Below are 24,599 nucleotides of genomic sequence, written 5' to 3'. Positions count from 1 at the left end.
ATTATCCCCACGTTGTCCCCTCATTGTCCCTCCGGTATCTCCCCCGTTGTCCCCTCGGTGTCCCCCCCGTTATCCCCCCTGTGTCCCCTCATTGTCCCCTCATTGTCCCCCCCGGTGTCCACCCGTTGTCCCCCTGCTGTCCCCTCAGTGTCCCTCCGTGTACCCCCAGGATTCCCGGGTGTCCTCCCGTTATTCCCTCATTGTCCCCCCGTTTTCCCCCTGATGTCCCCCCCTGTCCCCCTGGTGTTCCCGGGTGTCCCCCCGTTTTTCCCCCGTTTTCCCCTCGGTCCCCTCCCCGTTGTCCCGGGCCGACCCGGGCGGCGCTGCCGCAATCGCGGCGGCTCCGTGGCGGCGGCTCCGGCGCTTCCCGCCCCGCCCGCCGGGGCTGCCCCCGGCCTTCCCCGGCACCGGCAGCGCCGCGGGCACCGGGCATGGGCCGGGACCGGGAGGGGACACGGCCGGGAGGTCGCTACACTTGGGGACACTTGGGGACATCGAGGGGGCCTGGGGGACAGTGGGGATGGAGGGGGACAGGGAGGGACGAGGGGGACACTGAGAGACATTTGGGGACACTGGGGGGTATTTGGGGACACTGAGGGACACGGAGGGACGTGCGGGGGCATTTAGGGACACTGCGGGTGACACTGAGGGACATTGAGGGACACTGAGGGACAATGTGGGACATTGAGGGACATGGGGGCACGCTGAAGGACATTTGGGACACTGGGGGGCATTTGGGGACACTGTGGGACACTGAGGGTCATTGAGGGACATTTGGGGCACTGGGGGACACTGAGGGACATCAAGGGTCACTGAGGGACACCGAGGGACAGGGTGGGACAATGTGGGACATTGGGGGACATCAAGGGACATTCGGGGACACTGAGGAACCCTGTGGGACAATGTGGGACCTACAGGGACACTGGGGGGCATTTGGAGACGCTGAGGGACATTGAGGGATATTGAGGGACACTGAGGGTCATTGAGGGACACTTGGGACACAGAGGGACCCTCAGGGACATTGGAGACACTGGGGGACACTGGGGGATACTGGGAGCCATTTAGGGACACTGAGGGATATTGAGGGATGCCGTGGGACGCTGAGGGACACGGAGGGACCTTCAGGGATACTGGGGGACATTTGGGGACACTGAGGGACCTAATGGGACACTGAGGGACACTGAGGGACACTGAGGGACACTGAAAGGCATCTGGGGACGCTTTGGGGTAGAGGGGACATTGTGGGACCCCCGGGGACATTGAGAAACACCAGGGGACATTGTGGGACCCCCGTGCACGCTGTGTAGGAATGCCAAGGACTGTGCGCGACACTTGGGGACACCTGGGGACCCCGAGAGGTGCCAGACACCCGCGGGCACCGTGGGACGCCCCGGGCTGCTCCGTGGCACCCCATAGGCTCTCATAGGTAACTGGGAACGCTCCGTGGAACCCCAAAGACCCCAGCCGCCACACGGCTCGGCAGCGCCCGGGGCACCGAGAGGCTTCCGGGGCTCCGAGGGGCTCTCGGTGGTCCCGGGACTCCCCCCAGAGTTTCCCTGCCGCGAACCAGCCGATCGCATCCTTTTTGACCCGTGCACCGCCCCGTCCCGCCGCTAAGCTTAGTCCCTCCCTCCTCAGGCGCTGATTGGTCAGCTCACCAGCGCTCTGCGCTGCCATTGGTCGGCGGCGCTGGGCGGCTCCGGTTTTCCGGGCAGGGGGCGCGGTTGCCGTAGCGACGGCGGGAGCGGCCCCGGCCCCGGCCCGGCCGCGGCGGCGCAGCGGGACGAGCCCGGCAGCGCGGCCCCGGCGCGGCTCTGCCCGCAGCCCCGGCTCGGTAACGGCGGGCGCGGCGGGGTGTGGGGGTGGCGGCGGCTCCGGTGCTCGGTGAGAGCGGCCGCTCGGGACGGGCCCCCCGCCCGGCACCACGCCTGGGACTGCGGGCGCTGATAGCGGTGTGGGGTCGCGGTGATAAAGGCGGCGGGTGCGGAGCTGGCCCGGAGCCCCGGGGGTGCGGCGGGGCGGGGCCCGGTTTGGCTCCCCAGGACAGCCCGGTGCTTTGGGACACTGCCCGCTTCCTCTGGAGGTTGTTCCGTGCTCTGGGAGCACTGCCCGGTATCCCCGGGAGGCTGCCTGGCATCTTGGGCTGCTTCCCGATTAGCCCGGATGCTGCCCGGTGCCCAGGGACAGTGCCCGGTGTCCTGGAACCAGTTCCCGGTACCCAGGGACGCCTCCTTGGTGCTCAGAGACCCCTGCCCGGTGCTCAGGAATCAGTGCCCGGTGCCCAAGACCTCAGTCCGGTACCCAGACCCCCTCCCTGGTGCTCAGGGACCGCCCCAGCCCCTTCCCCCGTCCATGCCAGGCTCTGATCACCCCCTGGAGCAGGGACTTCACATCCCGGCCCTGCTCCTCACCCCTATACTGGCGATCCCGGCTGACGTTCCTGCCCCTCAGCCCCGTTCCCGTCCCTCATCCTCGGGAATCCCGGCTGCCGTTCCTGGTTCCTGCCCCTCACTCCCATTCCCGTCCCTCATTCCCATCCCTCACCCCCAGGAATCTTGGCTGCCATTCCTGATTCCTGTCCCTCACCCTCTGTGATCCAGCTGCCGTTCCTGCCCCTCAGTCCCCGTTCCTGCCCCTCACCCCCGTTCCTGCCCCTCAGCCCCGTTCCCGTCCCTCACCCCAGTGATCCCAATTCCCGTCCTGTCCCCGGTTCCCCCGTCCCATCCCCGGTTCCCTCATCCCATCCCTGGTTCCAGCTCCCCCCGGCTGTCCCTCACCCACCCCCTGTCCCTCTGTCCCCTCTGCAGGTCCAGGACCCACCATGAACTTTGAGGGCCTCAACCCCTCCCTGCCGTTCCTGCCCCTCAGGCCCATTCCCATCCCTCATTCCCAGTAATCCCAGTTCCTGTCCCATCCCTGACTCCCCCATCCCATCCCCAGTTCCAGCCCTGGTCTGTCTCTGACCCACCCTCTGTCCCTCTGTCCCTCTGTCCTCTCTCCAGGTCCAGGACCCACCATGAACTTCGAGGGCCTCAACCCCTCCCTGGCCGAGTTCGCTCCTCCCCTGCACCCTGCGCTGGAGCCGGTGCTGGACCCGCACCTGAACCCCAACCTGGTGGAGCTGGACCCCGAGGGGGTGGCCCTGGAGGGGCTCCCGGTGCCTGACCCCGTGCCCCTCATGGAGGGCATCTACAGCGAGCTGCACACGGCCGTCTCCGAGGTCGGCGTGCCCGTGGCCGTGGCACACTTCGACCTGCACGAGGAGATGCTCTGGGTCGGCAACCACGGGGTACGTGGGGAGCTGGGGGAGCTCTGGACAGGTTCTGGAGAGGTTTTGGGAAGATCTGGAGAGGTTTTGGGAAGGTTTGGGAAGATCTGGGAAGGTTCTGAGGAGCTCTGGAGAGGTTTTGGAAAGGTTTGAAAATATCTGGAGAGGTTTTTGGAAGTTCTGGAGAGGTTTTGGGAAGGTTTTGGAAGATCTGGGGAGGTTTGGGGAGGCTCTGGAGAGGTTTTGAGGAGCTCTGAGAGGTTTTGGGTGGTTCTGGAGGGGTTTTGGAAGCTCTGGAGAGGTTTTGGGAAGATCTGGAGAGGTTCTGGAGGGGTTTTGGGAAGGTTTGGGAAGCTCTGGAGAGGTGTTCTGAAGGTTTGGGAAGATCTGGGAAGGTTTTGGGAAGCTCTGGAGAGGTTTTGGAAAGGTTTGAAAATATCTGGAGAGGTTTTTGGAAGTTCTGGAGAGGTTTTGGGAAGGCTTGGGAAGATCTGGGAATGTTTGGGGAACTCTGTAGAGGTTTTGTGAAGGTTTTGGAAGATCTGGGAAGGTTTGGGGAGGTTCTGGAGAGGTTTTGGAAGCTCTGGAGAGGTTTTGGAAGGGTTTTGGAAGTTCTGAGCAATTCTGGAGAGGTTTTGGGAAGGTCTGGGAAGGTTTTGGAAGATCTGGGAAGGTTTGGGGAGGTTCTGGAGAGGTTTTGGAAGTTCTGGGAAGGTTTTGGAAAGGTTTTGGAAGTTCTGAGCGGTTCTGGAGAGGTTTTGGGAAGGTCTGGGAAGGATTTTGAGAGATCTGGGCAGGATTTGGGAAGCTCTGGAGGGGTTTTGGAAGCTCTGTGGGGGAAAACCCCATAACCTGGATCTGGCAGAGGATGAAGCAACCCTCAGCTGTGTCACACCCACCAGGACAGGGAGTTGTGACATCCCTGTCCCCTCTGCTTTCAGGGCAGAGGGGAAATGTTGGGATTTTTTTATTTATCCAGGGAAAAGCCTGAGCTGCCTTCCCTGGAGTGTCAGGAATGTCCCCATAACTTGGAAAAGCCTAACCCATAACCTGGGTTTGTGGAGTTATGGGATTTATGGGGTTATGGGTTATAGGAAACCCTCATAACCTGGAAAAACCTAACCCATAACCTGGGTTTGTGGAGTTATGGGATTAATGGGGTTATGGGGTTATGGGTTATAGGAAAACCCCCATAACCTGGAAAAACCTAACCAATAACATGGGGTTATGGGGTTAATGAGTTATGGGAAAACCTCAATAACCTGCATCTGGCAGTGTCACACCCACCAGGACAGGGGGTTGTGACATCTCTGTCCCCTCTGCTTTCAGGGCAGAGGGGACATGTTGGGATTTTTTTATTTATCCAGGGAAAAGCCTGAGCTGCCTTCCCTGGAGTGTCAGGAATGTCCCCATAACCTGGAAAATCCAGGATCTGGCAGAGGATGAAGCAACACTCAGCTGTGTCACACCCACCAGGACACGGGCTTGTGACATCCCTGTCCCCTGTCCTTTCAGGGCCACGCCACCTCCTTCTTCGGGCCCACTCTGGAGCGCTACTCGTCCTTCCAGGTGAACAGCAGCGACGACATCCGCCAGATCCAGAGCCTGGAGAACGGCGTCCTCTTCCTCACCAAATCCAACCTCAAGTACCTGTCCCGGGGAGGCCTCATCATTTTCGACTACCTGTGAGTGCTCCTGGCCCCTCCAGCTTCCTGTGGGTGCTGCTGGCCCCTTCCAGAACCTTCTCTGATCACTCCAGGGGCTGGGCAGGGTCTCAGGGGTCTCTGGGGTGTCAGGAGCCTCGGGGGTGTCAGGGGTCTCTGGGTTCTCAGGAGTCTCTGGGGTCTCTGTGGTCTCCGGAGTCTCTGGGGTCTCAGGAACCTCAGGGGTCTCTGGGGTCTTTGGGGTCTTTGAGGTCTCAGGGGTCTCTGGGGTGTCAGAGGTCCCAGGGGTCTCTGAAGCCTCAGGGGTCTCAGGGGTGTCAGGGGGTCCCTGGGGTCTCTGGGGTCTCTGGGGTCTCAGGAGTTCCAGGGGTCCCTGGGATGTCTGGGGTCTCAGGAGCCTTAGGGGTGTTGGGGGTCACTGGGGTCTTTGGGGTGTCAGGGGTCTCTGGAGTGTTGGGGGTCTCAGAGGTCTCAGGAGTCTCTGGGGTGTCAGGAGCCTCAGGGGTCTCAGGGGCCTCAGGAGTCTCAGGGGTCCTTGGGGTCTCTGGGGTCTCAGGGGTGTGGGGGGTGTCAGGGGTCTCTGGCATTTCTAGGGTGTCAGGGGTCTCTGAGGTCTCTGGGGTCTTTGGGGTCTCTGGGGTCTCAGGAACCTCAGGGGTCTCTGACGTCTTTGGGGTGTTAGGGGTCTTTGGGGTCTGTAGGGTCTCAGGAACCTCAGGGGTGTCAGGAGTCTCAGGGGTGTCACAGGTGTCATGGGGTCCCTGGGGTCTCTGGGGTCTCAGGAGCCTTAGGGGTGTTGGGAGTCTCTGGGGTCTTTGGGGTGTCAGGAGCCTCAGGGGTCTTTGGGGTGTCAGGGGTCTCAGGGATCTCTGGAGTGTTAGGGGTCTTTGGGGTCTGTGGGGTCTCAGGAGTCTCAGGGGTGTCACAGGTGTCAGGGGTCTCTGGGGTCTCAGGACTTTCTGGGTTCTCTGGGGTCTCAGATGTGTCAGGAGCCTCAGGGGTCTCAGGAACCTCAGGAGTTTCAGGGGTCTCTGGGATGTCAGGGATCTCAGGAGTCTTAGGGGTCTCAGGAGCCTCAGGGGTCTTTGGAGTGTCAAGGATTTCAGGGGTCTCTGGGGTCTCAGGGGTGTTGGGAGCCTTAGGGGTGTCAGGGGTCTCTGGGCTGTCTGGAGTCTCTGGGGATTCAGGGGTGTCAGGGGTCTTAGGGGTCTCTGGGGTCTCAGGAACCTCAGGGGTGTCAGGGGTCCTTGGGGTGTCAGAGTTCTCTGGGGTCTCACGGTTGTCAGGAGTCTCAGGAGTCTCAGGGGTCTCCAGGTGTGTTTGGGGTCTCTGGGGTGTCAGGGGTCTGAGGGGTCTCAAGGATGTCAGGGGCCTCAGGGGCTTCAGGGGTGTCAGAAGTCTCAGGAGCCTCAGGGATCTCAGGGGTCCCAGGGGTCTCAGGGCTCTGAGGAGCCTCAGGATTCTCTGGGGTCTCAGGGGTTTGAGGGGTCCCAGGGGTCTCAGGGTGTCCTGCCTGTCCCCAGCATGGATGAGTCCGAGGACATGCACAGCCTCCTGCTGACAGACAACAACACCCTGCTGGTGGCCGGGCTGCAGAACCACGTGCTGGAGATGGACCTCAACACCGTGCAGGAGACCCAGAAGGTGTGGCTGGGCTGGGGGCTGCTCCCTGGGGCTTCGCTGTGGAATTCCTTCCTGGTATCTCTGCTCTTCTCTGCTCTTTCCTGGTCTTCCCTGCTTTTCTCTGTCCATCTCTGCTCTTCTCTGCTCTTTCCTGGTCATCTCTGCTCTTCCCTGGTCTTTCCTGCTCTCTTCCCTGCTTTTCCCTGTTCTCGCTTTCTCTTCCTTGATCTTCCCTGCTCATCCCTACTCTCTTCCCTGCCCTTCTCTGCCCATCCCTGCCCATCCCTGCCCAACCCTGCTCCATCCCTGTCCATCCCTGCTCTCTTCCCAGCTCATCCTTGCCCATCCCTGCTCCATCCTTTCCATTCCTGCTCCATCTCTGTTCTTCCCTGCCCATCCCTGCTCATCCCTCCTCATCTCTGCTTTCTTCCTGCCCTTCCCTGTCCATCCTTGTCCATTCTTGTCCATCTCTGCGCATCCCTGCTCCATCCTTCTCCACCCTGTTCTTCCTTGCTCATTCCTGCTCCTTCCCTGTCCATCCCTGCTCCTTCCCTGCCCTTCCCTCCTCTTCTCTTCCCATCCCTGCTCCATCCCTGCTCATCCCTACTCTCTTCCCTGTCCTTCTCTGCCCTTCCCTCCTCTTCTGTTGCCATCCCTGCTCATCTCTGCTGCCATCCCTGCTCCATCCCTACTCAATTCCTGCTCCATCCCTGCTCCTTCCCTGCTCCATCCCTGCTCCATCCCTGCTCCATCCCTGCCCTTCCCTCCTCTTCTCTTCCCATCCCTGCCCTTTCCTGCCTTACCCTGTCCATCCCTGCTCATCCCTACTCTCTTCCCTGTCCTTCTCTGCCCTTCCCTCCTCTTCTGTTGCCATCCCTGCTCCATCCCTGCCCTTTCCTGCCCTTCCCTGCCCTTCCCTCCTCTTCTGTTGCCATCCCTGCTCATCTCTGTTGCCATCCCTGCTCATCTCTGTTGCCATCCCTGCTCATCTCTGCTGCCATCCCTGCTCATCTCTGTTGCCGTCCCTGCTCATCTCTGCTGCCATCCCTGCTCATCTCTGCTGCCATCCCTGCTCAATTCCTGCTCCATCCCTGCTCCATCCCTGCCCTTTCCTGCCCTTCCCTGCCCTTCCCTCCTCTTCTGTTGCCATCCCTGCTCATCTCTGTTGCCATCCCTGCTCATCTCTGCTGCCATCCCTGCTCATCTCTGTTGCCGTCCCTGCTCATCTCTGCTGCCATCCCTGCTCATCTCTGCTGCCATCCCTGCTCAATTCCTGCTCCATCCCTGCTCCATCCCTGCCCTTTCCTGCCCTTCCCTGCCCTTCCCTGCTCATCCCTACTCTCTTCCCTGTCCTTCTCTGCCCTTCCCTCCTCTTCTGTTGCCATCCCTGCTCTTCCCTGCTCATCTCTACTCACTTCCCTGACCTTTCTTCTCTTCTCTGCCCTTCTCTGCCCTTTCCTCCTCTTCTCTGCTCATCCCTGCTCCCATCCCTGCTCATCCCTGCTTTTCTCTGCCCATCCCTGCTCCATCCCTGCTCATCTCTGCTCCCATCCCTGCTTTTCTCTGCCCATCCCTGCTCATCTCTGCTCCATCCCTGCTCCATCCCTGCTCCCATCCCTGCTCTATCCCTGCTCCCATCCCTGCTCCATCCCTGCTCCATCCCTGCTCCCATCCCTGCTTTTCTCTGCCCATCCCTGCTCCATCCCTGCTCATCTCTGCTCCCATCCCTGCTTTTCTCTGCCCATCCCTGCTCCATCCCTGCTCCCATTCCTGTTCCATCCCTGCTCCATCCCTGCTCCCTCCCTGCTCCCATCCCTGCTCCATCCCTGCTCCCATCCCTGCTCCCATCCCTGCTCATCCCTAGTTTTCTCTGCCCATCCCTGCTCATCCCTGCTTTTCTCTGCCCATCCCTGCTCATCTCTGCTCCCATCCCTGCTTTTCTCTGCCCATCCCTGCTCCATCCCTGCTCATCTCTGCTCCCATCCCTGCTTTTCTCTGCCCATCCCTGCTCCATCCCTGCTCCATCCCTGCCCTTGGCTGATCCCTGCTCCCATCCCTGCTCCATCCCTGCTCCCATCCCTGCTCCATCCCTGCTCCATCCCTGCCCTTGGCTGATCCCTGCTCTCCCTCCTCTCTCCCAGTACACCGTGGAGGTGCCCGGCATCACCATCATGAGGCAATCCAACCGCTTCTTCTTCTGCGGCCACACCTCGGGCAAGGTAACCCCTGTTCAGGGAGGGGAAAAATCCCAAAATTCCAGCTCTCCCCAGACCTCCAGAGCCTTGGTGACCACAGGCAGGACCTCCATTCTCAGGTGTCCCTGCGTGACCTGCGCACCTTCGTGGTGGAGCACGAGTTTGACGCGCACTCCGGGAGCCTGTCGGACTTTGACGTGCACGGGAACCTGCTGGTGACCTGTGGCTTCTCCAGCCGCATGAACGGCCTGGCCTGCGACCGTTTCCTCAAGGTCTATGACCTGAGGATGATGAGGGCCACCACCCCCCTGCAGGTCCACATCGACCCCTTCTTCCTGCGCTTCATCCCCACCTACACCTCGCGCCTGGCCATCATCTCCCAGACAGGTGAGGTCGATTGTGCGTGACAATTCTGGCAAAAATTCTCTGTAATTCCATTTCTGAAACCTTTCTTTCCCTTCTTTTATCTGTCTTTGTAAATTCTTGGAGTACAAACATCTCAGTGCTCTCAGGTATTGGGATTTGAGGAACTGCTTGTCCTTTGCTGGATTGGGAGTTGGACTCAATGATCCATGTGGGTTCCTTTCAGCTCAGGATATTCCATAATTTGAGAGGTCAGAGACAACGCTCTCAGGTGTTGGGATTTGGGGATTTGAGGATTTGAGGAACTTTTGGGTTTGTCCTGTGCAAGAACAGGACTTGGATTTGATGATCCATGTGGGTTCCTTTCAGCTCAGGATATTCCATAATTTGAGAGGTCAGAGACAACGCTCTCAGATGTTGGGATTTGGAGATTTGAGGATTTTTTGGTGTTGTCATGTGCAAGAACAGGAGTTGGATTTGATGATCCATGTGGGTTCCATTCAACTCAGGTTATTCCATAATTTGAGAGGTCAGAGACAACGCTCTCAGGTGTTGAGATTTAGGGATTTGAAGATCTTTTGGGGTGTCCTTTGCTGGACTGGGAGGTGGACTCAGTGATCCATGTGGGTTCCTTTCAGCTCAGGATATTCCATAATTTGAGAGGTCAGAGACAACACTTTCAAGTGTTGGAATTTGGAGATTTGAGGATTTTTGGGCTTCTCCTGTGCAAGAACAGGCATTGGACTCAGTGATCCTTGTGAGTTGCTTTCAGCTCAGGATATTCCATAATTTGAGATGTCAGAGACAACGCTCTCAGGTTTTGAGATTTGGGGATTTGAGGATCTTTTGGGATGTCCTTTGCTGGACTGGGAGTTGGACTTGATGATCCATGTGGGCTCCTTTCAGCTCAGAATATTCCATAATTTGAGTGGTCAGAGACAATGCTCTCAGATGTTGGAATTTGGAGATTTGAGGAACTTTTGAGCTTGTCCTGTGCAATAACAGGACTTGGATTTGATGATCCAGCTTGGGATATTCCATAATTTGAGAGGTCAGGGACAGCACTCTCAGGTGTTGGGATTTGGGGACTGGAGAACTTTTGGACTTGTCCTACACAGGACCATGAGCTGCACTCTGCTCCCTGTGGCTCCCTTCCCACTCAGGACACCCCACAAGCGCCGCCATCCCATATCCAGCACCGTGCTTGACTCCCACACCTTCCTAGCACCACATTTGCCCATTTTCCCTCCTGCCCAGGCCAGTGCCAGTTCTGTGAGCCCACGGGGCTGGCCAACCCCGCCGACATCTTCCACGTCAACACCGTGGGGCCGCTCATCATGACCTTCGACGTGTCTGCCAGCAAGCAGGCGCTGGCTTTCGGCGACTCCGAGGGCTGCGTCCACCTGTGGGCCGACTCCCCAGAGGTCACTTTCAACGCCTACTCCCGTGAGACCGACTTTGCCCTGCCCTGCATGGTGGACACGCTGCCACACCTGGATTGGAACCAGGATTTGGTGCCTCTGTCGCTGATCCCGGTGCCGCTGACCAGCGACGCGTTGCTCTCCGACTGGCCGGCCGCCAACTCGGCTCCAGCACCGAGGTAATTGCTAAATTCCCATTGAAAGAATTCCCAAATTCCCACTCTGGCACAGTCCCTCTCTTTCCTCATGCCTAGAACAGAGGATGGAGGGATTACTTTAAATGAAAAGCAGGTATTTATTGAAGGATTTCAGTAGGTGCACCTTGGGTAGTTAAAGTTACACCCAAGATGTTGGTTGTGAGGTAATTCCCAAATTCCCACTGAAAGAATCCCCAAATTCTCACTCTGGCACAATTCTCTCCCCTTTTTGTTCCTAGAACAGAGGATAGAGGGATTAAATTAAATGAAAAGCAGGTTTTTATTGAAGGATTTCAATAGGTGCACCTTGGGTAGTTAAAGGTTACACCCAAGATGTTGATCGTGAGTTTTTCACATTTTATAAGTTTGGTGTATTTACATATCAGGAGTTTATCCTCCAGTTACAGCCTCAGGTAATGGAGGCATTTCCTCCAATTACAGCCTCAGGTAATGGAGTTATTTACTCCAATTACAGCCTCAGGTAATGGAGTGAGTTACTCCAGTTACAGCCTCAGGTAATGGAGTGAGTTACTCGGCTCCAGCACCGAGGTAATTCCTAAATTCCCATTGAAAGAATTCCCAAATTCCCACTATGGCACAGTCCCTCTCTTTCCTCATGCCTAGAACAGAGGATGGAGGGATTAAATTAAATGAAAAGCAGGATTTTATTGAAGGATTTCAGTAGGTGCACCTTGGGTAGTTAAAGGTTACACCCAAGATGTTGATCGTGAGTTTTTCACATTTTATAAGTTTGGTGTATTTACATATCAGGGGTTTATCCTCCAATTACAGCCTCAGGTAATGGAGTTATTTACTCCAATTTCAGCCTCAGGTAATGGAGTTATTTACTCCAGTTACAGCCTCAGGTAATGGAGTGAGTTACTCCTATTACAGCCTCAGGTAATTGAGTTATTTACTCCAAGTTTGCCCCCCTCAACTCACTGTTGTTTACATCTCTGAGAGCTTGAGTCAGGTGTCCTTGAGTTTCAGAGAGGAATTGTTTCATGTGAATGAAATGAGAGAACAGCAGCTGTCAGGCTGTGGAATTTTAGAGTTATACCATAAAGCAGTACAGGATATAAAAAATAGAAAAGCTGAATCCTAAGGCATCATTCCTGCTTGGGAAACACCAGATGAGTTTCCTGCGGTGGAAGTGTGAGGATGGTGGGACATGGTCCAACCTCCCTCCCTCCCACTCCCAGTGGGATCCTGCCTCTGCTCCATGTGGAATCTCCTTTTCCCTCTTTCTAACCCCAAAACCCCCATACTCAGCACTGCTGCCCTATTATTGGGATGGAAAATGAACCTAGGGAGGGGGGAACACTCAGGACCCCTCAGGGTGGATCCCTGAGCCCCCCTTGGGTGGGTGGGAGATGCTGCTCTGAGCCAGGGGGTGTTTCCCTGGAGGATCCCAGTGGGATCCTGACTCTGCTTTTCCCATAAGGAATCTTATTTTCCCTCTTTCTAACCCCAAAACCCCCATACTCAGCACTGCTGCCCTATTATTGGGATGGAAAATGAACCTGGGGAGGGGGGAACACTCAGGACCCCTCAGGGTGGATCCCTGAGCCCCCCTTGGGTGGGTGGGAGATGCTGCTCTGAGCCAGGGGGTGTTTCCCTGGAGGATCCCAGTGGGATCCTGACTCTGCTTTTCCCATAAGGAATCTCCTTTTCCCTCTTTCTAACCCCAAAACCCCCATACTCAGCACTGCTGCCCTATTATTGGGATGGAAAATGAACCTGGGGAGGGGGGAACACTCAGGACCCCTCAGGGTGGATCCCTGAGCTGCCTTTGGGTGGGTGGGAGATGCTGCTCTGAGCCAGGGGGTGTTTCCAGGCGAGCCCCCCCGGTGGATCCCGAAATCCTGCGCACCATGAAGAAGGTGGGGTTCATTGGCTACGCCCCAAACCCCAGGACCAAGCTCCGTAACCAGGTAGGACGGGGATTTTTGGGGATTTTTGGGGATTTTGGTGCTTTCTGCATGCTGAGGGATCCTTGAGGTTTCAGGACAAGAGGTGGAATCCCATCCCATTCCTTCAGGATGGTGCAGGTGGAGTTTGGAGGTGGCAGCTTCTCCTGAGCAGGGAGAGGGATGGAGCTGGAATTGCCAGGGATGGAGTTGGAGTTGCCAGGGATGGAGTTGGAATTGCCAGGGATGGAGTTGGAATTGGCAGGGATGGAGCTGGAATTGCCAGGGATGGAGTTGGAATTGCCAGGGATGGAGTTTGAATTACCAGGGATGGAGCTGGAACTGGCAGGGATGGAGTTGGAATTGCCAGGGATGGAGTTGGAATTGCCAGGGATGGAGTTGGAATTGCCAGGGATGGAGCTGGAATTGGCAGGGATGGAGTTGGAATTGCCAGGGATGGAGCTGGAATTGGCAGGGATGGAGCTGGAATTGCCAGGGATGGAGTTGGAATTGGCAGGGATGGAGTTGGAACTGCCAGGGATGGAGTTGGAACTGCCAGGGATGGAGTTGGAATTGGCAGGGATGGAGCTGGAATTGGCAGGGATGGAGTTGGAGTTGCCAGGTTGGAGCTGGAATTGCCAGGGATGGAGTTGGAATTGCCAGGGATGGAGCTGGAATTGGCAGGGATGGAGTTGGAATTGCCAGGGATGGAGTTGGAATTGCCAGGGATGGAGTTGGAATTGCCAGGGATGGAGTTGGAATTGCCAGGGATGGAGCTGGAATTGCCAGGGATGGAGCTGGAATTGGCAGGGATGGAGCTGGAATTGGCAGGGATGGAGCTGGAATTGGCAGGGATGGAGCTGGAATTGGCAGGGATGGAGTTGGAATTGGCAGGGATGGAGCTGGAATTGCCAGGGATGGAGCTGGAATTGGCAGGGATGGAGCTGGAACTGCCAGGGATGAAGTTGGAATTGCCGAGGATGGAGTTGGAGCTCCCAGCTCCATCCCTGCGTGGCTCTGAGGGCAGGGAAGGTCTGAGCTCTTGGGAGGGTTCATGGCACGTCCCTCAGCCTTGGGAAAACACTGCCCTGTGCTTTCCCACAGTGACAAATCCCTGCCAGCAGGAAGGTGCAGGTCCCGGGAGGGCCCCACTCTGCTCTCGTGGATCCCTTTGCTCATTCAGGGCAAGCAGGAAAGCCCAGGAGCTGCTTGTGGGGTTTCTCCCCACCTCAGGCTCCAGCTGCTCATCCTCTCTGCCTGCTCCAAGATTCCTTACAGGTTAAAGGAGATGGACAACGAGTTTGACAACTTCAGCCAAGTCCCCGAGTCGCCCATCGGGCGTGAGGAGGAGCCACATCTCTACAGGGTGGCCAAGAAGTACAGGAAGGTGGGTGGTGGCCTTGGGGGGCTGATTTGGGGCACAATGGGGAGCAGAATCCATGGGGAGGTGTTTGTTTCACCTGTCACATCTCTGCCCAGGTCACCATCAAATACTCCAAGCTGGGGCTGGAGGATTTTGATTTCAAGCATTACAACAAGACGCTGTTCGCAGGGCTGGAGCCCCACATTCCCAATGCTTACTGCAACTGCATGATCCAGGTGGGAGCAAAAATTCTCTATAATTCCATTTCTAAAACCTTTCTTTGCCCTCTTTTATCTGTCCTTGGGGCACAAACCTCTCATTGCTTCCCCTGTCACTGCTGTGGGGTTGTGTTGGGGTTTTTTATTTCTCCAGAGGGAAGCTTGAGTTCCCTTCCCTGGTTTGGAGCATCCATAGGTTTCAGGAATGTTCCCCATAACCTGGAAAATCTAACCCATAACCTGGGGTTAATGGGGTTATGAGAGGTCAGGGACAACGCTCTGGCTCCAGTCCCACCCAAACCCCTGTCTGTGACCCCCCAGAGCCCCCCTAACTGCTGGTTCTCCACCAGGTGCTGTATTTCCTGGAGCCAGTTCGCTGCTTGGTCCAGAACCACCTGTGCCAGAAGGAATTCTGCCTGGGCTGCGAGCTGGGCTTGCTGTTCCACATGCTGGATTTGTCCAGAGGAGATCCCTGCCAGGTCTGGGCTGGGCTGGGCTGCCCAAGGGTGTGGTGCTGGGCAGGCAGATGGAAATTCCTGTCACTTGACCTTGGGGACATTGTTCTTGCCCCATGCCCAGGGAAGCAATTTTCTGCGGGCTTTCCGCACCATCCCGGAGGCGTCGGCTCTGGGCTTGATCCTGGCAGATTCAGATGAAGCCACGGGGAAAGTGAACCTGGGGAGGCTGATTCAGAGCTGGAACCGTTTCATCCTGACTCAGCTGCACCAGGAAACCCAAGAGCAGGAGGGACCTCAGGCCTACAGGGGGGCTGGCAGCAGGTGAGCCCACCCTGGCATGGGGATGGGACTGGGAATGAGCCAAGCTGGGGAGGGGGATTGCTCACCAGAGACCCCACCCATCCATCCCTTGGGAAGTTTTTTTGGCCACTCATGCCCTGAGGGATCCATGGGAATTACAGCTTTTCACATATTTGAATTTTGTGCTGAGCTTCTGCCCCCCCCAAAACCTGTTTGGAGGCTTTACAGAGGGGCTTGGAAGGTGGGGGCTGCTCTGATGGCTGATTCCCCAAAATCTGCTGGAATTTTGGGAGTTGTGGGTATTTGAATTTTGTGCTGAGCATCTGCCCCCCCCTAAAATCTGTTTGGAGGCTTTACAGAGGGGCTTGGAAGGTTGGGGCTGCTCTGATGGCTGATTCCCCAAAATCTGCTGGAATTTTGGGAGTTGTGGGTATTTGAATTTTGTGCTGAGCATCTGCCCCCCACTAAAACCTGTTTGGAGGCTTTTTACAGAGGGGCTTGGAAGGTTGGGGCTGCTCTGATGGCTGATTCCCCAAAATCTGCTGGAATTTTGGGAGTTGTGGGTATTTGAATTTTGTGCTGAGCATCTGCCCCCACCTAAAACCTGTTTGGAGGCTTTTTACAGAGGGGCTTGGAAGGTTGGGGCTGCTCTGATGGCTGATTCCCCAAAATCTGCTGGAATTTTGGGAGTTGTGGGTATTTGAATTTTGTGCTGAGCATCTGCCCCCCCCTAAAACCTGTTTGGAGGCTTTTTACAGAGGGGCTTGGAAGGTTGGGGCTGCTCTGATGGCTGATTCCCCAAAATCTGCTGGAATTTTGGGAGTTGTGGGTCCCCAGCTCAGGGATGTCTGTGCTGTTTTTTCCAGCAGCTTTGGCTCCTCGGGGGACTCTGTGATCGGGCAGCTGTTCAGCTGTGAGATGGAGAACTGCAGCATGTGCCGCTGTGGGAAGGAGACCGTCCGTGTGTCCTCCACGCTGCTCTTCACCCTCTCCTACCCCGACAGCACCGGTGAGAGCAGGGCCCAGCCCCCTCAGCTTGGTCCTCCACGATTTTTCCCAGCTGGAACACACCCACAACCAGGAGCTCCCTCAGCTCCAGGGGGTGGTTTTCCAACCAGCCAAGCTTTTGGCTTTAAAAAAAAAAAAACAACACTTTTGGGGCTTGACCTTCTGGTTGGTGGTTACGAGGAAAACCCCAGAGGTTTGGCTGAGCTCAGTTGGTCAAGGTTTGTGTGCTGGAGGAGGTGACGTTATTCTCCTTTCTCCCTGCAGAAAAACCAGCCAAGGATTACGAGTTTGCCCAAATTTTGAAGCGTAGCATCTGCTTGGAGCAGAACACACAAGCCTGGTGTGAGAACTGTGAGAAATACCAGCCCACGGTGAGCCTGGCATGGGGGCTGTGGGACCATGGGCATGAGTGGGGCAGTTTCTGCCTGAGTCACCAGGGAACCTTCTTAGAGGATTCCAGAAATTCAGTTCCTGGTATTTCCTGGGCTCTGTGAATTCCTTTTGTAGGGACAAGGATTCAGAAGGGAGAAACAACCCTTCTGTAATCCTGGAAGTGCCCCCAGGACTGCAGCCAGGCAGGGGAGGAGGCCAAGGCGGTGGCAGATGTCCCAAATCCTGCTTGGATGTCCCAAATCCTGCTTGGATGTCCCAAATCCTCCTTGGATGTCCCAAATTCTGCTTGGATGTCCCAAATCCCGCTCAGATGTCCCAAATCCCACTCAGATGTCCCAAATCCCATTCCTGGCCTGGCTGGCTGCCTTGGGGTATTTCCTGTTCTCTGTGAATTCCTTTTGTAGGGGCAAGGATTCAGCAGGGTGAAACAACCCCACAGGAGCAGCTGGAGCAGCTCTGTAATCATGGAAGTGCCCCCAGGACTGCAGCCAGGCAGGGGAGGAGGCCAAGGCAGTGGCAGATGTCCCAAATTCTGCTTGGATGTCCCAAATCCTGCTTGGATGTCCCAAATCCTGCTTGGATGTCCCAGATTCTGCTTGGATGTCTCAAATCCCACTCAGATGTCCCAAATTCTGCTTGGATGTCCCAAATCCCACTCAGATGTCCCAAATCCCATTCCTGGCCCGGCTGGCAGCCTTGGGGTATTTCCTGGGCTCTGTGAATTCCTTTTGTAGGGACAAGGATTCAGAAGGGAGAAACAACCCTTCTGTAATCCTGGAAGTGCCCCCAGGAGTGCAGCCAGGCAGGGGAGGACGCCAAGGCAGTGGCAGATGTCCCAAATCCTGCTTGAATGTCCCAAATCCTGCTTGGATGTCCCAAATTCCACTCAGATGTCCCAAATCCCACTCAGATGTCCCAAATCCTCCTTGGATGTCCCAAATTCTGCTCAGATGTCCCAAATCCCGCTCGGATGTCCCAAATCCCGCTCGGATGTCCCAAATCCCGCTCGGATGTCCCAAATCCCACTCAGATGTCCCAAATCCCACTCAGATGTCCCAAATCCTGCTTGGATGTCCCAAATCCTGCTTGGATGTCCCAAATTGTGCTCAGATGTCCCAAATTCTGCTCAGATGTCCCAAATCCCGCTCAGATGTCCCAAATCCCACCCAGATGTCCCAAATCCCTCTCTGGGCTCTCATTCCCACCTGTCCCTCTCCCCTGCAGGTGCAGACCAGGAACATCCGCTGCCTGCCAGACGTGCTGGTCATTAACTGTGAGGTGAACAGCTCCAAGGAGGCAGATTTCTGGAAGACACAGGCTGAGGTGGGGGAGACTCTCCCGGCACGCTGGGGTCGAGGTTTTCACTCTGCTCTCGCTGCCTCTCTGGCCTCTCTCCCTCCACCTGAGGACCCGGTGCAGGTTGGGTCATGCCTGGGGCATGGTTTGTACCTTTGGAATCGGAAAAGATGAGATCTCCTGGCGTGGCAGAGCTGAAGGGACTGCAGGAGTGACTTTGTCCTTCCCCCAGTCCCCTGAGAGCACCTTGGGATGTTTGGTTTCCTTTGTTTTTTTTTTTTTTTTTCCCTGTCACCAATATTTAATATTTTCCCTGCTCCTGGCCTGGCTGTCACCCAAGTGTCCCCAAGGTTGGCCTGTCACCGTGTGCTGATGCTTGCCTGTGTTTCGTTGCCAGTATTCCTTTCAGAAAGCCATGATGAAGAGAGGAGGCTTTGACATCACCAAGGGAAAGGAGATCTCTCTTGGAGACTGGTAGGTGACCATTCAGGAGGAATTTTTTCATGGAAAGAGTTTGGAAATACCAGGGAGATGGTGAAGTCACCATTCCTCCTGTTGGTGGCCAAGGAATGATGGTTGTGGGTGACAAAGTGGGGATTGGCCAGAGGTTGGATTTGATGGCCTTGGGAAGCTTTTCCAACCTCAAGGATTCTGGGATTTTGTTCCTGAGGTGGCACCTCTGAGCAGTGACACCTCCTGGGTGATTCTATTTCTCATGTAAATAATGTGAATTTGGTAACCTGCACCACATCCCCTTTGTCACCCACCTCGTGCCCCTTTTGTAAGTGACAAAAGCCCCAAAACCACATTGGCTGAGCACCTCGCTCAGAGTCCTGCTCCAAGCACCTCCGGCTTGCCACAGAAATTGCAGAAAAATCAGAAAATCACAGAAAATCAGCTGGCCCGGGTGACATCTCCCTGCAGCTCAGCTTTCCATGATTCCCCGTGCAGGAAGGATCTGGGGAACCCCGACACGGGGCATTCGTATCCTTCCGTGGAGGAACTGAAGAACATTTGGATCCCTCACGCCATCAAGATGAGGTTGACCAAGAGCAAAGAGCTCGATGTGAGCAACTGGAGCGAGACTGATGAGGTAAAGTGACAAAACTAACTGTGGGTGAGGTGACAGAACCACCACAGGTGAAGTCACAGAATCAGGGATGAATCCTGCGGGTGAAGTGACAGAGGCACGTGGGAGCAGAGCTGCCTCAGAGCCACTTTCTGCTGAGAGATGATGAGGAGATAACTCAGAGGAGCACCAAAAATGGTGGTTTGGGGGGGCTCAGACATTTTCCTAATTCCTCCCTCAGCTGAGCCCAACAGACGACCCCGAGTCCGTGTACATCTACGACCTCATGGCCACCGTTGTCCACATCCTGGATTCCCGCACTGGGGGCAGCCTGGTGGGGCACATCAAGGTGGGAGAGACCTACCACCAACGCAAGGAGGTGAGACCCTGAGACCCCACCGGCCCCCTCTGAGGGGGATCTGTCATTGCTGGCTCTCTCAGCCAAGCGTGGAGGGTTTGGGCTGAACGTGCCAAGAGCTGTGGGGCCCCTCAGGGGGAAGGAAGGGTTGAAGAAATCTCCTTCCCACACCCACTCAAGCTGGTTCCTCCTGGCCACGGGCACGGTGCCAGCTTGTCCTTGTACTTCCAGGTAAGGGCAGGGACGTCATCAGCCTTCCCGAGGAAAGGGCTGGTCTGGGCAGTCCTGGTTTCTGCTGGAGATGCCCAAGGCAGGAGTTCCCAGAGTTGTGTCAAGCCTCCATCCCTGTCTCTTATCTCTTGCATCTCCCTGGAGTTTTGCTCAGGAGCTGGGCAGAGCCCAGAGCCCCGTCCAGCCCAATCCTTTCTGGTCCTTTGTCAGCAGCCAGGGCAGCAGGGATTTCCCCACGGTGTCCCAGGAAGGGCGGGGGTTCCCACATGGGCACAGTCACACCCTCCTTTCCCTGGTAAGCGGGCAGAGCAGTCACTGCTGGTGCTTTTCCCCCTCTCTCAGGGAGTCACACACCAGCAGTGGTACCTCTTCAACGACTTCCTCATCGAGCCCGTGGACAAGGTGAGCCCCGAGGTGACAACACCTCGTGGAGCCCCCGGGGCTGTCGCTGAGCGTCCCCTCTCCCCTGCAGTGCGAAGCTGTGCAGTTTGACATGAGCTGGAAGGTTCCAGCCATCCTCTACTACGCCAGGAGGAACCTCAACTCCAAGTACAACCTCGTCAGTGAGTGCCTCCCCTCCCGGGGTGGAAGTGGCGGCGGTGGTGGCACCGCTGAGCTCCTTCCCCTTTCCCTGCACAGTCAAGAACCCCATCGAGGCCAGCGTGCTCCTGGCTGAGGCGTCGCTGGCCCGCAAGCAGCGCAAGTGCCACGCCACCTTCATCCCCCTGATGCTCAACGAGATGCCCCAAGCTGGAGACCTGGTGGGCTTGGACGCCGAGTTCGTCACACTGAACGAGGTGGGGGACAAAGGGACAGGGGGGACGGGGTTCTTCTCACCTCCCCGTGTCCCCTGTCACCCTCTTGGTCACCACGTGTCGCGTCCTTGGTGGCAGGAGGAGGCCGAGCTGCGCAGTGATGGCACCAAGTCCACCATCAAGCCCAGCCAGATGTCGGTGGCCCGGATCACCTGCGTGCGTGGGCAGGGTCCCAACGAGGGTGTGCCCTTCATCGATGACTACATCTCCACCCAGGAACAGGTATGGGGGCCCACCTGGGCTCACACAGCTCCCCAGGCCACCAGGAGGGACATGGGCCTGCTCTGCAGGTGACAGTGACCTCATCTGGGCTCCTGTGTGTTCTCTGTGGTGACCTCACTTGGACACCTCTGTGTTCTCCATGGTGATGTCACTTGGACAACTCTGGGTTCCCCATGATGACCTCACTTGGGCTTCTGTGCGTTCTCCATGGTGATCTCACCTGGGCACCTGTGTATTCTCTGTAGTGACCTTACTCTGGGTTCTCCATGGTGTCCTCACCTGGGCTCCTGGGTGTTCTCCATGGTGACCTCACTTGGACAACTCTGGGTTCTCCATGGTGACCTCACCTGGACACCTGTGTGCTCCCCATGAACTCCTCTGTCCTCTATGGTGACCACATCTGGACACTTGTGTGCTCTCTATGGACACCTGGCTGCTCTCCAGGCACCCCTTTGTCCCCTTTGGTGACCTTACCTGCACTCCTGTGTTCTCCATGGTGACCTCACTTGGACTCTCACTCACCTGAGTGCTGACCATGGACTCCTGGGTGTTCTCCATGGGCTCCTGAGTGCCCCTGTGTCTTCTGTGGTGACCTCACTTGGACTCTCACTCACCTGAGTGCTGACCATGGACTCCTGGGTGTTCCACATGGACACCTGGGTGTTCCCCTGTGTCTTCTGTGGTGACCTCACTTGGACTTTCACTCACCTGAGTGCTGACCATGGACACCTGGGTGCTCTCCATGGACACCTGGGTGTTCCCCATGTCCTCTGTGGTGACCTCACCTGCACTCCCATGTCCTCCATGATCACCTGGGCCTGTTGTCCCACACCACCAACCCCCCCCCCAGGGTGCTGAGAGGGGAATTGAGGAGGGGGCAAAGCCCCTGGTCCCTGCAGCCCCTCCAGGTGCCCTGATCTCTCCACAGGTGGTGGATTACCTGACCCAATACTCGGGGATCAAGCCAGGAGATTTGGATGCCAAGATCTCCTCCAAGCACCTGACCACGCTCAAATCCACCTACCTGAAGCTGCGTTTCCTCATCGACGTGGGCGTCAAGTTCGTGGGCCACGGGCTGCAGAAGGATTTCCGTGTCATCAACCTGATGGTGACAACCTGAGCCCCCTCCCTGGCCATGGTGGGGGGCTGGGGTGGGGCTGGGAGGGGTCCCTGACCTGCAGCAGGACCCCGTCCCCTCCCCTGGGGAATCTGCAGGCAACCCCAGCAAGGGAAGAGATGAGAATCTGGTTTCAGAAAGGCAGATTTATTATTTTATTTTATATATATATTATATTATATTAAATTTATATATAATAGATATTATGTTAAATATATATTATATCTATTTAATATAGATTATAGTATTATATATAATATATAATATATAATATATAATATATAATATATTATATATTATATATTATATATTATATATTATATATTATATATTATATATTATATATTATTATACTATAAGTAATATATATAATTATATATTATATATTTACACATTTATATATTACTTATATATTTACTTATATGTTTATATATTTACATATAATATATACTATATTAAATATATAGTATATCTTTTTATTATATATATTTAATATAATGTATAATATATATTCTATAATATATTAACTATAAAATGTATAATATATATTATATATTATATATATAATGTATATTATATTAAAACTATACTAAAAGAATAGAAGAGATGAGAAAGAGACAAGAATCTTGACTCCATGTTTCAGAAAGGCTGATTTATTGTTTTATGATATATATAATATAAAAATATATATAATAAATACAAATAATATAATATAATATAATATAATATAATATAATATAATATAATACAATACAATATAATATAATATAATATATAATATAATATAATATAATATAATATAATATAATATAATATAATATAATATAATATAATACAATACAATACAATATATATTAAAACCAAAAGAATAGAAGATATGAGAAAGAAGAGATGAGAATCTTGATACCATGTTTCAGAAAGGCTGATTTATTATTTTATGGTATATATATTATATTACAACAGATCATAATTATATTAATATAATATATCATATATTATATTAAAAGATATCAACTCTACTAAAAGAATAGAAGAAAGGATTTCATCAGAAGGCTTGAAAGGAAAAGAATGGAATGATAATAAAATCTGGTGACTCTCAGAGAGTCTGAGACAGCTGGACTTTGATTGGGCATCAATTAAATTAATTAATTTGAGACCACTCAAAGATGCACCTGTCGCATTCCCCAGCAGCAGATAATTACTGTTTACATTTTCTACATTTCGAGAAACAATCCAACAAAATGATTTTTCATCAAACGTTTCCGTGCCACCCCCGCAGGTGCCCAAGGACCAGGTGATCGACACCGTGTACCTGTTCCACATCCCGAGGAAGAGGATGATCTCCCTGCGCTTCCTCGCCTGGTACTTCCTGGGTCGGTACCGGAGCTCGGGGATCCGGGAAGGGGCGGAGCCCAACCGGGAGGGTCCCGGTGCTGAGCCGGGCGTGTCGCCGTCCCCGCAGACCTGAAGATCCAGGGGGAGACCCACGACAGCATCGAGGACGCGCGCACGGCGCTGCAGCTGTACCGCAAGTACCTGGAGCTGAGCCCGCAGGGCGCCGAGCCCGAGGAGTTCCGCAAGGTGCTCAAGGGGCTCTACGAGAAGGGCCGCAAGCTGGACTGGAAGGTGCCCGAGCCCGACAGCCAGAGCAGCCCCAAGCGTAAGATGGCACTGCTGTGTCCCCTCCCCGTGTCCTCTGTGTCCCCTCTCATCCTGCCGTGTCCCCTGGCTCCCGTGCTGTGTGTCCGCAGATGAGGTCGTGTTCCCTCCTGGCTGCTGTCCCCTCTCCCACTGTGTCCCCTGTCCCCTCCCCGTGCCCCTCTCACCTTGTTGTGTTTCCTGTCACCCCGCTGTGTCCTCACAGACGAGGCCGTGTTCCCCACTGTCCCCATGTCCCCTCCCCATATCCCCTGTCACCCTGGGGTCCCCTCTCACCTGCAGTGTCTCCCTTCCCTCCTCTGCCCGATGTCCCCTCTCCCTCTGCAATGTCCCCTCTCTCCTTGTTATGTTCCCTCTCCCCCCGGTGTCCCTTTTCCCCTCCATGTCCCTTCTCACCCCTGTGTCCCCTCTCCCCTCCTGGTGTCCCCCTGTCACCCCAGGGTCCCCTCTCACCTCCCCATGTCCCCTCTATCCCCGGTGTCCCCTCTCCCCTCAGTGTCCTCTCTCCCCTGCCATGTCCCCATGTCTCCTCTCCCCTCAGTGTCCCCTGCCACCCCGGTGTCCCCTCTCCCCAAATGTCCCCTCTCCCCTCCTGGTGTCCTCTGTCACCCCAGTGTCCCGTCACCCCAGTGTCCCCCTTCCCCTCCCCATGTCCCCTCTCCCCCTGCCATGTCCCCTGTCACCATGGTGTCCCCGGTGTCCCCTCACACTCCGGTGTCCCTCTCTCCCCTCCTCATTTCCCCTCTCCCCCTGGTGTCCCCTGTCCCCTCAGTGTCCCCTCTCCCCCTGCCATGTCCCCGTGTCCCCTCTCCCCTCACAGTGTCCCCTGTCACCCTGATGTCCCCTCTCCCCTCCTGGTGTCCCCTGTCACCCCGGTGTCCCCCTTCCCCTGCCCGTGTCCCCTCTCTCCCCATGTCCCCGGTGTCCCCTGTCACCCCGGTGTCCCCTCTCTCCCCATGTCCCCGGTGTCCCCTGTCATCCCGGTGTCCCCATGCCCCCGGTGTCACCGTGGTGTCCCCACAGACGGGGCCGTGTTCCCGCCGGTGCTGGCCCTGTGACCGGATCCCCCGCGAGGAGCAGCACCGGGAGCAGACCGGACACGGCACCGGGAGCAGACCGGACACAGAGCGTGGAACTGGAACCAGCAGCGGGCCCGGGGCTGTCCCCGACCCGCCCGACCCCACCCCGGGCCCGGTGCCCCGGGGCTCCCCTTCCTTTCCCTGCCGGTACCGGGAAGCACTGCCCGACCCCCGCCCCGCTCGCCCGCCGGACCGGGCGCCCTCATAAAGCAGCCTCGGACCCCCGTGCGACCGTGTCCTCCTTGGCTCCGGGGGGCGGCACCGGCACCGGGGGCACCGGGCGGTACCGGGATTGGGGCACGGCACAAAGGATCGGGGTTGGGGTCGGGAGCACGGCACGGAGGAGCCGAATCGGCACCGGGACCGGGACCG

General features: G+C 55.8%; 1 protein-coding gene across 2 annotated transcripts; it reads left to right on the top strand.

Annotated features, from left to right (window-relative positions):
• Positions 1-1,676: 1,676 nt before the first annotated feature.
• On the top strand, positions 1,677-24,455 carry PAN2 (poly(A) specific ribonuclease subunit PAN2). Of its 2 annotated transcripts, none has more exons than XM_074530848.1 (26): positions 1,677-1,834; positions 3,003-3,289; positions 4,784-4,953; positions 6,456-6,576; positions 8,697-8,774; positions 8,870-9,137; positions 10,371-10,713; positions 12,569-12,665; positions 13,909-14,028; positions 14,121-14,240; positions 14,573-14,701; positions 14,802-15,001; positions 15,850-15,989; positions 16,253-16,359; positions 17,606-17,704; positions 18,075-18,151; positions 18,629-18,770; positions 18,988-19,125; positions 19,678-19,737; positions 19,808-19,898; positions 19,975-20,132; positions 20,229-20,372; positions 21,301-21,480; positions 22,769-22,862; positions 22,952-23,149; positions 24,172-24,455. In XM_074530848.1, exons 2-26 carry the CDS (start codon positions 3,017-3,019, stop codon positions 24,204-24,206), a joined length of 3,582 nt encoding a protein of 1,193 aa, XP_074386949.1. In that variant the 5' UTR covers positions 1,677-1,834; positions 3,003-3,016; the 3' UTR covers positions 24,207-24,455. The 2 variants fall into 2 exon arrangements, with proteins under 2 accessions (XP_074386949.1, XP_074386948.1); XM_074530847.1 differs by having other exon boundaries at positions 15,847-15,989.
• Positions 24,456-24,599: the final 144 nt, after the last annotated feature.

This window comes from Zonotrichia albicollis, chromosome 33 (assembly GCF_047830755.1).
Source record: "Zonotrichia albicollis isolate bZonAlb1 chromosome 33, bZonAlb1.hap1, whole genome shotgun sequence".
NCBI lineage: Eukaryota > Metazoa > Chordata > Aves > Passeriformes > Passerellidae > Zonotrichia > Zonotrichia albicollis.
Note: the sequence above shows the minus strand (reverse complement) of the source record. Positions and strands in the feature narration are given on the sequence as shown.

Excerpts from the sequence above, each read along its gene's own strand:
- PAN2 (XM_074530847.1), top strand. The coding sequence starts at position 3,017 with ATGAACTTCGAGGGCCTCAACCCCTCCCTGGCCGAGTTCGCTCCTCCC. Across the intron at positions 9,138-10,370 it reads GGCCATCATCTCCCAGACAG|GCCAGTGCCAGTTCTGTGAG; the intron begins GTGAGGTCGATT and ends CCTCCTGCCCAG. Across the intron at positions 20,133-20,228 it reads AGTTCGTCACACTGAACGAG|GAGGAGGCCGAGCTGCGCAG; the intron begins GTGGGGGACAAA and ends CCTTGGTGGCAG.